At 44.9% G+C, this 12,337-nt stretch overlaps 1 protein-coding gene across 1 annotated transcript; it reads right to left on the reverse strand.

The window, feature by feature from the left end:
• Positions 1 to 358: 358 nt before the first annotated feature.
• Positions 359 to 12,087, reverse strand: LOC311124676 (uncharacterized protein). The gene is made up of 20 exons (XM_084198781.1): positions 11,930 to 12,087; positions 10,140 to 10,286; positions 9,729 to 9,844; positions 9,465 to 9,570; positions 9,009 to 9,125; positions 8,838 to 8,899; positions 8,031 to 8,183; positions 7,501 to 7,686; positions 7,195 to 7,294; positions 6,513 to 6,654; positions 5,896 to 6,079; positions 3,634 to 3,733; positions 3,384 to 3,502; positions 3,001 to 3,038; positions 2,732 to 2,898; positions 2,432 to 2,571; positions 1,975 to 2,069; positions 1,289 to 1,367; positions 1,018 to 1,126; positions 359 to 913 (listed from the first exon to the last, which is right to left on the reverse strand). Exons 1-20 carry the CDS (start codon positions 11,997 to 11,999, stop codon positions 840 to 842), a joined length of 2,304 nt encoding a protein of 767 aa, XP_084054907.1. The 5' UTR covers positions 12,000 to 12,087; the 3' UTR covers positions 359 to 839.
• Positions 12,088 to 12,337: the final 250 nt, after the last annotated feature.

Below are 12,337 nucleotides of genomic sequence, written 5' to 3' on the forward strand. Positions count from 1 at the left end.
CTCTGTATGTGCAACAAGCACATTGAAATTGGCATGCCGTTGCTTATGACAGATCATTCTTTTCCAAAGAGGGCTGTGTGGAATGATTTCATGTTTACCTGCCTGCTCAGGTGCAACACCTTGTATTGTGTTGAACTAGCCCTGGCTGCAGCATATCCAATGCAACACCTTGCAACAAAGCAAATCACAAGAATGGGAAGGTACTGAACAGAAATGTCCAGAATATGACCATGACAATTTGTCCTTTTTCCATACAGAGCCTAGCGTTACACCTTGTGTAGGTTTCTTGGTCCATATGAACCGAGCTTAATACCCAAACCCCAATTAATGCGAAGCACAAATGTGACCACTTTATACATTGATATTAGCATACTCTACAAACCCTGCTTTAACAACATCTGCATTTTAATCTGCCAAAATCCTACTGGAAAAAAAACATTGGGACAATACATTTTCTTTGTTACAAAATATCTTCAGTCTTCTACATTGTTTACATACACCTCAGGATGTGCAATGTTTAAATAAAATAAAAGGTAAGTTCATTTAGAAATCATAATGCAAATAATTCCAAAGGTAAAGGGCCCTTGATGCCCAGAACTGGGTCATGTTCATTAGCCACAAATGGAAGAAAACAGATTGAAATGGAGGGACAACATGGACTGCAAAGCATTCCAAACCTTTTCCACTGCGAGCACTTATGAATACTACTGAAAGACAGACAAAGAGACAATATAAATCGACATGGCAATGAAATAATAGTTTGAACACAAACAAAGCAGCTACTGGAAATAGTGACTCAAAGGACTCTGGGAGTTGAAGTTTCTTCTTTGCGGAAAAGCTCAACAGGCGGGGGGTGATGGGGCGAAAAAGTACAATGCCAGTAGAATGAGGTAAACCACCACCAAAGCAGTGCCTGCAGAGGAAACAGAGGGGTTTGGAATTCAGTCTAATCCGTGATATCTGGATCTTTACTACAACCAAGCGCCATAGCAATGTGAACCAAGCACAACAACTTACCCTGAAAGTAGTCCGACTTGCCATCCATGAAAATATAGTTGACCACAATCACACTAAAGATGCTGGCCCAAAGATGCAAGTCACTGAACAGGAGCACGAACCCCACATCCTGGAAAAGAGATGGAGTCACGTTTGGAGGGATCTTTTCACCTCTGACCGCTACAGTCTACTCTCAAAACCTGAGGCTTTATGTACAAGAACAAGTGAGATACTGAAAATTATTACATCTGATGCAATTAATCACAATGTAGATCGACTTAAAACGACTTACATAGAAAGTGTTGAACAAGATGAGTAAAGGAATCTGAATCATGCAGACTTGCACTGCTATACAGTTTCCCACCTCCAAGCTGTACAGACAAACAAATCAATGTCAGGTTACACAGTCTCGGAAATCCCAGACCCAGGGGGCAACAGCACTTGTTCTGGGAATCATGTCAGATTTTCTTGGCCAATTCGATAAGGGTGCTCTTCAGACAACTCTCCCAACAAATTAAGAGTTTTGGTATGTGGGGCTTAAAACAATCCCCTGGGAAACATGACAGAGGCAGACACACAAGAACCATGACAGAGGTGGACACACAATGCGGACACAGATAGCTAGGCTAATTGTAGCCACAGCCAGTCAGTGGTTGTTGTAAGCTTGTAATGCTTACGTCATGGCTCATGCAAACTACTCACTTGAGAAATACACTAATTGAAAATATCCTCTGCGAGCTCCATCTAGCTAGCTACCTACCAGACATGTCTACGGCAGGGTTCTGGACATTTTCCCCGGCGCTCAACTCCGCCCTTTCCTCTCTGCCAAACTGACGTTGGTTTACGTACAGTGTATGCTTGAACATTGCTACATTGTGGGAGGCAACCGGTCTGTCTAGAGAGACTAGGTTTTGCATTACGAGACAAGATCCATCAGTAGAGTGAAAACGCAGTATCAAGAGCGTGATAGTGGCTTACCTGAGACTGATGTTATTCTGCAGGGCAAACTGTATTCCGTTGAAGATCTCGGGAATTTCCGGCACCATCGCCAACACTGTCACGCCGATAAAATACTGCAGAACCGAATGACAGACAGTGAGACATTGCACTATCCTTTTACACAGTCAGGACAGAACACATTTTAAAGTTGTTTGACAGGTCGCAGCAGGTCGCATCATGAGTGTAAAATTCAGTTGTTATAAAATTACAGTGTCCTTCAATAATGAGCTTTCCAGAGTGATTTTCTACCCAATTACACTAATCACATTATATTCCCCTGGTTATGGGAATGAAAGGGAAGGACGCAGTTTAAAATGGAGTGAAACGGGGAGGTACTACCTGAACCTATCCAATAAGAAACGCAAATGTTTATTTTCCATTGCACAACATTTTGCTATGCTGAGGCCTAATGAACATGGCTCAGGTGTGGGCGTACCTGGGAGATGGCGGAGTGGTCGAGGATGGGTTTGATGTGCTCCGTGGTGAGGTCGGCACAGGCGGCCATTAGCAGTGTGGCCATGATCAGTACAGACAGAGCCCTCAACCTGGACCAGTGGACGACCGTGCCGTGACCGCCTACACACACACACACACACACACACACAATAGAAACCAACATGATGAAGTATGTCACACATTCCAGCTCCTCTCTACAATATGACTACAACACCACAAAAGTTTACAACTTATGGGATAAGCTTGCGGGGGGGGGGGGGGGGGGGGGGGGGGGGCTCACCGCTGGCACCGGCCGTGTTGGCACCCCCCGGTGGGCGCTGACCCTGGTGGTGGTCATGCCCGTCACTGACTTGGATGTCGTAGATGTGGGAGTGGGTCTTCAGTGTGAAGATGAGGCCGATCAGGTAGGCGGCAGGTAGCAACACAGAGATGGTGTACACCAGAGGCCTGGAAAACAAGCCATACAGCAAGTAACTACACTGTAGCAGGCCTACTGGCTGGTAACACCAACAAACCATGGGACAGAATGGGTATTTTATTGGTACTTACTCAATGTGTCTGAGATACAAGGGCTCGTTACTTCCACTCTGTTGAGAAAGAGAGTATGGCTTTAGTTTAATACATGCTGAAGCATTTGGGGTTACCCACAACCACCCCTCATGACCTCATCATAACACACTTCCACATGAGTCACTACACTACAGACGTGGGTTCAAATCATACTTGTTTTCAATGAAATACTTGAATGAAGCCTGTCTGGAGTGTCAGATGGATGGGTTAGGGTTAAGCCTTTTGGCCACTAGGTCTTTGGTTCCATTGGTCCAGGTAAGCTCAATCAAGTGCAGTTTAAGTATTATTTGCTCCCAGCAGCACAGTCAATGTAATGCTTTAGATGATGATGCAGCAGGCGAGTAGGAGATGTAGGTACCAACCATGTCATAGTGGCAGTCGTTACAGGTAAAGGGCCCACTAATGTTGGCTGGAGAGCTGGTACAGCCTGCACACACCAGGCTACCGTAGGCCTTGGAGAACAGGGTTGGGGCAAATACGCCTGCAGGACAGGACAGTGTGTGAACGTGTTTGTAGATGAGTGTGTGTGTGTGTGTTCAGATGTGCGTGTGTGCTTACGTATGTGTGTGTGCATCTGTGTTTATATTTATGTGTGTGTGTGCACTCTCTTACCTCCTACTGATATGAAGAGCAGAGCTGAGCTGACCCCTGCAGAGCGGCTGTTGAACCTCTGCTCCCTGTGTTTAAAGCCCCCGATGATCATGCTGATACCCTGAGTAGACAGGAGACAATGACTGTCAACATAGTTTGGTAATCATATATGCCCATTGGGTGTGTCAGTGTTAATTTTGGCACTCTTCTTTTAGATTTAGTCTAGTCATTTTGACTAAAATATAATTACATCTTAGTCACATTGTCATTTGAAATCACTGACTTCTATGTGCACAAAGATGCATAACCAACAGATTGTTCTGCATAACATCCTATTCTCTTCCCAACAGCAGAAATATGACAAACATATATAACAATTATCTGGCCATGTAAATTCCTAATTCAGCCTACATAGATATTTCACATTACATACAAAACAGACAGACAGAGACACAGAGCGAGAGAGTGGCACAGAGCGAGAGAGAGGCACAGAGCGAGAGAGTGGCACAGAGCGAGAGAGAGGCACAGAGAGAGAGAGAGGCACAGAGAGAGAGAGAGGCACAGAGCGAGAGAGAGGCACAGAGAGAGAGAGAGAGGCACAGAGCGAGAGAGTGGCACAGAGCAAGAGAGAGGCACAGAGCGAGAGAGAGGCACAGAGCGAGAGAGAGGGGCACAGAGCGAGAGAGAGGGGCACAGAGCGAGAGAGAGGGGCACAGAGCGAGAGAGAGGGGCACAGAGCGAGAGAGAGGGGCACAGAGCGAGAGAGAGGGGCACAGAGAGAGAGAGAGGGGCACAGAGAGAGAGAGAGGGGCACAGAGAGAGAGAGAGAGGCACAGAAGCAAAATCACCAGATGCCACAAAGTATTGGCAAAGTAGTATGGGTTCCACCTCCATCCCTCGGTCGTGTCATTGCCAATGTTCTCAACGTTCCAGACGCTGCAGCCACATTGATGTCCAGAAGTAGTACAGGAGCTAATGACTGTTTCACCCAGTGATGTAGTCAAGTCACTAAACCTCCAGTCCCAATCGAGTCCCAAGTCCCCTGTGTTCGAGGCCGAGTGAAAGTCAGAATCACCTATGGTTGAAATACGACTCCCCGTGCTCGAGTCCTGGTCCAAGTGCTGGGTCCACATTAAGTCAAAATAAAGTTATTTACCCAGTCAGATATAGTGTAGTGACAAGAGGGATTTAGTCAATAAATTGCTTGCTATCCATTTTCCTTTTTGTGCCACCAAATGTTTGCATATAGGCTACTGGTAATGTTACCATGGCCACGTTCAGTTGAAAAACATTGCAGATAAAAATACCATGAATAGAGCCGACGTTATTCCTTATTCAACATGTCAGAGAGGCATGTTTGTTCTACATAGCATATTTCTATCTGAACGTTGCATCCTGCTGAACGCGCCCCAGATGCTTGGCTTTAGCTAGCTAATGAAGTAACATGACTGAACAAGGTGTAGCCTAAACAAATGGTTAACAGTCCGGTCTGTAAGTAGCCTAGTTTTAGAACAGCCCGCGATATGCTTTATAAATGTAAAAATGTGTCTTGCCAATGCACAATAGAAAGAAAAGAACGGAGTGTCGGTATGGGTCATATCTTTTCAAAGGTAAGGGCTAGCCTGAAGACGTTTTCTCTCAGGAAAAGAGGGAGAAGTGGCTAATATGTTGGCTACAGAACCGGGCTGTGAAATGCAGTGGGGGAAGTGCAAGGGTTGAGTGAGTCTTCAAATTCAAAAACGTTTCTATACTCAAGGGAGAGAGGAAAAACATAGCTAGACTGTTGTTCTACTATTCAACTTAAAGCTGCTATTTCTATTTATTTTGTGAAGCATCTTGTGTTTCTTAACCAGGCAAAGGGTATCTAACTAGAAGGCTGGTGGTGACTGGTTAGCTACGGGGAAGCAAGGGAGTCTCCTTAGCGATGTGTATAATCGGAGGCAGAGCCGGAGCGAAGCCTGTCTGGCCACACACATCGCTTGCTCCCCCGCAGCTCACCAGCTGATGTAGGCTAGGCTGTATATGCCGGGTGTGGCACTTCCTTACCACTGCAGAACAGAACATTTTCCTTTAGTTCTAGTTTTCTGGGTCTATTTAGTCAGTTATAGTCTTGTCAACTGCCACTGAAAAGTTGGTGTTTGACTAATATTTTAGTCACAATTTTTGTTGAGGAAATTAACACTGGTGTTTGTGTGTCAGTCTTGGAGAGTAATGTTTCTGTGTATGTCAGTGAGATGCCTGTGTGTGTGTGTGTGTGTGTGCGTGTGTCTAGTTGCCACTCACTGGGATAAAGAGAATACAGCCCAGCAGGGTTCCAGTGAGAGCGGCCTTGACGATCTCCTCATAGCACTTGGAGCCGGCCTGGTGACCCCTCAGCAGGGCAGTGATGTAGAAGGTCATCTCTGTGATGGAGCCAAACGTAGCGTTTACCACCGCTCCCACCGCAAAGTTACTCTGAGCTGAAATACTGCAGAGACAGACAGCGTGTTACTCTGAGCTGAGATACTGCAGAGAGACAGACAGCATGTTACTCTGAGCTGAGATACTGCAGCGAGATGCACCATTTTAACTACTAATACTGAAGTTTACCACCACCGAATTCAGTTCGACATAACTATAAACCAGCCTCCGGAGTGATTCTATTCAGAGGGCCTTGTCGGAGCACAAGCACATCATTATATCCCCACAAACATTCAGACTCATCAACCACTGTCACTTTTGGTTAACTACCATAACACAACAGGACAAAAATGTAAATCATTTAAACTCTACGTGTGGCTTAACCGCCATATGTGGACTTAACATCTGTTCAAAACAATGAGAATAATTTGTCTCCAAGCTAGCCTCTTATTGTGGTTCTGATATTGTTTCCATGTTGGCAGAGCAGCCTGGGGGATTACCTGGCGATGCCCATGCCAATGTAATAGGACAGTGGGATGATGGAGCTGACGGCAGTGGTGAACTTGGCCTCCGAGCTGACAAACTGGTTCTCTGTGTCCACATAGCCGACCACCAGGGTCGTGATGACCAGGGGCAGCAGGTCTGGGTAGGCACACTGCTTTAAGGATCACCAGTGGTTCAATTGGTGTGGAAAGTCTACAACGCTGTGTTGGATATCAACTACATTGCAGAAGCACGGATCTATAAATAGCTACTCATTGTGTGAATAAAATTAACAATTGTGCACCACGCCTTGCTTAAACTGATCCCTTCAAACCTACTGATTGTTTGCTTTTCTCAAGCAGTTTGACTTCGTGTGATTCTCCTACAGAACCTACAAACTGGTGAAGCACTGTAAAAGAGCCACTGAGCAGAAATGCTGACTCCTGCTGGACAGGGTAAAACGTGCAACTGGCAGGACATTCCGTTAGCTCCTTGTTGGCGTTCCAGGTCATCTTTTTTGTAGTCAGGCTGCCCAGCTCAGAATATCTCTGTAGCAAATTAATGTGGTTCCTAGGACATGAAACCCTTCTCCAGATCTGATCATCTGAGCCGTGTGACTGCAAAAAAAAAACGACCTGGAACGCCACCACCAGTCAGGTGATAGAGCAATCACAACCATAATGGTCTGTTAAAGGATACTGACAGCAAAGACATTGATTCCGTCCATGGTGTATTTGTAGTAATACCAGTTGAAGGCGTGGTAGCAACAGAGAAGCACTTGGCTCTCACACCCTTGGGGCTGCAAAAGAGACAGAAACACATAGCAAAGCAATCGTCAAATTACACATTTTCAAATCTAGGAAAAGGATTCCTCTAATAACCTTCTGGCATGATTTGAAATCCACAGGGCCAAGTTAATGGATTGGATTAAAGTGGTAACTAGTTCCGAGGCTGTGATAATGTCAACACTACATGGAAAGGGAAGACCTTGATGAGCGCTTCCACCTTTTTCAGCCGGCAGATGTGGACGTCCTCGGGAGGCATGAGGAGTATGACGGCCAGGGTGCGGGCATTCATCTTGGCCACGGGGATGGTGAAGACCAGGATCCAGGAGAGGAAGCAGGCCAGGCCGTGGATCAGCCCCAGGAGAGGGTAGCCTAGCAACAGCCACACGTAGGTACTGACACGACACTGCACCCAGCAGGGCACAGCATAGGAGACCAGGCAGGCAAGCAAGCAGGCACAGACGCACATGCAAACACAGCGGGGAAAGAGACGTGACAAGTACTGGTTATGAAAAGGTCTTGGCAAAATCTTGAAAACAGAGCAGCCAATCGGGCTCTCAAATTGAGTTTAGAGATTGTTCAGACTAACCAGTCATCAAACCAAACCAAACACATGCCATCGCAATCCACATAAGGAAAACATATGCTTATAAGGACATAACTTTAGACATAAATATTACTTGAGAAAATATTAGCCCACACAGGGGTCAGTCACACTGGTCAGGCGATAGGCAAGGGGACAAGCCTCACCCAGTAACGCGTCCGTTGTGGGGGGACCTCGATGGGGACAGAAGGGGGCATGAGCAGGGGCGTGGACTCCTTCACCTCCTTTGAGTCAGCTTCCTCTGGGATGGCCTCGCAGTGAGGGAACTTCACACAGCATCGCCTGACCAGGCTGATGGGCTAAACATCCAGGTGAAAGAAGGAGAGAGCGGGATGAGGGAGTGAAGGAGAGAGCGGGATAGAGGGAAGGAGTGAAGGAGAGAGCAGGATGGAGGGAGTGAAGGAGAGAGCGGGATGGAGGGAGTGAAGGAGAGAGCAGGATGGAGGGCGTGAAGGAGAGAGCGGGAGGGAGGGAGTGAAGGAGAGAGCGGGAGGGAGGGAGGGAGGGAGTGAAGGAGAGAATTTGTGAAAGACCAAGGGAGACAGATGGAAGTAAAAACAACATCTGTATTGTCTGCGTAGACCTAACATAAATAAAAGCCTTAATAATGCATTACTAAACCTTATTAATACAATCCAGCACTAAGCAATAGTATCAGGAGCATCAGTTCGACTACAGCACCGTTAAAATGGGGCCCAGAGAGTGTGAGTATTGGAGGTGACAATTGCACACACTTATAACAAGACCATGAATATACCTGGGTGTTCAAGTCTTTAGTTATTTATTGTTGAGTTTTTGGACCTAGTTGTTGTAATGGTGTATGAGGAGCAAGGAGAATGATGAACACAGCAAATCAGGCTGGTTCCACCATCTAAACGTCACCCTGAATAGGCAATAATCAATGGAGATTGAGCAAAGACAATAGCATAATCAATCACTGCCATAACTCTTACCTTTAGTATGGACTTCCCAAATGGCCACAGAAAGTAGCATGATAACTTCCAACACAGCTTCCCTGAAAGAAGATTCAAAACCTTCAAATGTTAGAGTCGAAATTCGGACTCACGTCATCCCGATGTAAAGTAATCCAGATTTTATTTAAAATTAAATGAAAGGATTCATACCATAAGGAACTCCAATGATGGTCAGAAACATTAAAGGACAGGCCAAGAGGTAGGCTAAAGAGATCCACCATCCAAATAAAATCAAGTACGCTATGTTTCCACAAGTGATCAAAGAACCTGAAATCAAAAGGGGAGATGTAAAAAAAAGATGAATGACATAAATAGTGTCTTCTATTCAACAACATAGTGTCCACTCTATAGCTATAGAACGCTACAATCTTGAGTATTTTTTCTCCAAACATTTCCAAAATGATTCACATCAAGCCATGGTCATGTTCATTAGGGCACAAAAACCAACGTCTCTTATTGGACATTCAGATAGCTGCCCCCGAAACGGGGAGATACTTTCTTCCATTTGGTGGCTACTGAACACGACCCTGACCTTTTTCTAATGACCATCATATTAGTGGTTCTGCAGGGGGGAAGTGAATTAGGAGCAGGAGGACAGACACTAACCTTGGGGTCTGACAAAGTTCAGCTCTGAGTAGAGCTCCCTCACAATGTCCGACCTGTCCTCGATGGGCCTCTCAGTCACGTGACTCTTCCACTTTCTGAAGCCAAACTGAACATGTGCACACACACAACCAGATACCATCACACACGTCATCAATTCCAAGTGGAAGGGATCTTTTGTAAATCATTCAAATTACAACTGTTTTACATGGAAGACAAAACAGGCTTTTTTTTTCTTCTCTCGGTTGTGTCCAACACTCCACCCACCCTGTAGTTGTTGGCCAGTTTGTTTGCCTCTACTTCATTTTCCGCTCGGATGGTGGTCTTCAAGCTCGAGCCATCCTGCCAGACCTCTTCCCCATAGTGAAAAGGAGTGGTGCTTCCTGAGGGAATAGACACCAAGGTGCCAAACAAATTGATGAAATGGTACGGACAAGATCAGGAAACAAATAATAAACTAAAATATGGATGAGAGGTCTTCCATGAAGTATCACAAACAAACGGACATTTAAAAATGATTTTCATGAATCTTGTTTCTCCTAAGAGTGTAGAGCTTAGCCAACCCAGAAAACTGAATTACACCAATGCTATCGGTTGTACAGAGCATCATGGGTACTTTTGCAAACAGTCAGTGTTGGTTGTGACAGTATGTGCTGCCAGGACAGGCTGTAGCCTCACCTTTGTTTGCAGAGAGCAATTTGGGGGTGTATTGGTGGGAGACGTCTGGGGAGGTGGCCTCGGCCACATGGCTGCCAATGTCCACACACAGTCTGTCACACTGGGATGTACGGCGGTAGACCCGGGGGTCATGGTCCCATTGGGTATCTGAGGAGAAACAAACACTGATAACTTACCCTTCAATGTCTCCATTATTATACTATTGAAGTGTTTCTTCATTTATCCATCAACATACAACTTGTGTAGGGTAACAAAAAGAAGATGCAGGTAAACTTGCATAAAGTGCATTCGTTCTCTGGGTAGGTATCCCCCAGAGAACTAAACTCAACATTGCTAGACAAACCGAATCCATATGGCATAACTAGGGCCAGGAGTTTCTCCTCATCAGGAACAACTCTGGGTCCCAGTTGGTCAGGTCATGTGAAACCTGTGTGGACCAATGCGCTAAACCCGTCGAGTCAGTGTGTGACTAACGGAATGCTCCGGACAGTCACATGCAGTGACACCCAAATCTTAGATTGGTGTGACCGATGACATTCTATGGATATCAAAAGTCAGTGGACCTACCAAACACTATGATGATGCACGGAAATGTTGCCTCTTTAATGCCTCTGTGTTGTCAGCCAATGAGGTTTACCACTTTGAGAGGTGAGCAAGATAATCTTACAACTTCATGTCTTTTAAAAAGGACAAGCAGTATTTTCTAAGTTCAATTCAGAGAATTTGAAATGGTCACACATGGAAAATCACGAGAGCAACAATTACTTGTAAATCAAGCATGCACTCTCCTGACCTGACATTCCCTAGGTTTACACATCTCCACAGGATTTAAGATGAGCATCACTGTCCCAAGAAGTCTCAAGACTCCTAACCGAACAAAGGGAAGGGATTCTTTACCGACATGTGACATCGTCTTCATGCAACTTCAATTATGAGAGGGGCCAGTCAATCAATGGACTCACAGTTCTCATAATCTGAGGGAAAGCAGATTGATCATCTTTTCAATTAAATCAAAATTTAGCGAAAGCGTTCCTCCTCATGTTGACATGTTGTCTTAAAATGGAGCTTTCCTCCTCATGTTGTCGTAATTTTACCACTACTGTAGCTTTCAGGGTCTCCCAAACTCGGTCCTGCCCCCCCCCCAAAAAAAAATAACATGCACCCAGGTAGGCCCCAGGACAGAGTTTGGGAAACCCTGGCTTAAGTTATAGTCCAGTATAATTTACAATGTCTCTGGTAATAAGAGTCCATAAACTATTTTCAGAATCTGGTTCCAATATCTGTGAACTGAAATAAATATTGGGTCTGAGTAAATTAACAAGCAGTTTTCAGATGGACATCACAGGAAATGTGCGTTTTTCATACCTAATAGTAAACAGGTTTGTGAGGCCTGGTTATCCTACATTTACATTTACATTTTAGTCATTTAGCAGACGCTCTTATCCAGAGCGACTTACAGTTAATTCTACATTAAGTGTTTAAAATTATTTAGGGGCTCCTCCGCACAAATTCAATTATGTGGGAATCTAAGGAAAGCAGCCTACCCATACACAACACAGGTGATTATTATCAAAGGTAACTACTGAACACTAACTGACAAGGCACAAATATAGGCTTTTCAAACTGTCGTTGAACCTTCTAGGAAAATTACAAAACAAATGTCGAAGTGTATCTAAAGGGCTGTGTCTATGTACGATACTACATTTGTTACAATGTTGCAAACGCACGAATGCTGCGTGGTAAACAACCCGCGGGGATTGATAGAAGGAAAGTTTACGATTTGTTATTACCTGAACTTTCAGCCGTGGACCTCCGCCTACGCCTCTCCGTATCAGCGATAGGAGCTTTAATGTGGGACATTATTGTTGATAATAATACTTTCCATAGAGCTAATACCACGCCGGTTTGATCAACTCAATCCCCTTCCTCATAGTGTCTCTGTGCGCTTCCTAACCATTGCTGACATACATGGATCTATTCGAAAAACCCGTGGGAATTGTAGATCATCCTCATATCTTTTCCCTCTCCATCGACTGCATTCTGGGATGTGTAGTGACTCTGTGTCATGTGCTGTGGCCACATTCTAAATATAAAACAACTTTGTTTGAAAATCCAATTCATAGCTTACGCTGTTTATGATCAAATATTTTCTCTTGAAAAATATGTTTATTCTGTCATGCTGTGTAGACCTATTTCAG

This window comes from Coregonus lavaretus, assembly GCF_964263955.1.
Source record: "Coregonus lavaretus genome assembly, contig: HAP1_SCAFFOLD_2724, whole genome shotgun sequence".
In the NCBI taxonomy this organism is placed as follows: Eukaryota; Metazoa; Chordata; class Actinopteri; order Salmoniformes; family Salmonidae; genus Coregonus; species Coregonus lavaretus.

Excerpts from the sequence above, each read along its gene's own strand:
- LOC311124676 (XM_084198781.1), bottom strand. The coding sequence starts at position 11,999 with ATGTCCCACATTAAAGCTCCTATCGCTGATACGGAGAGGCGTAGGCGG. Across the intron at positions 10,287-11,929 it reads GTCCACGGCTGAAAGTTCAG|ATACCCAATGGGACCATGAC; the intron begins GTAATAACAAAT and ends GTTTCTCCTCAG. Across the intron at positions 3,734-5,895 it reads GCTGTATTCTCTTTATCCCA|GGTATCAGCATGATCATCGG; the intron begins GTGAGTGGCAAC and ends CTGTCTACTCAG.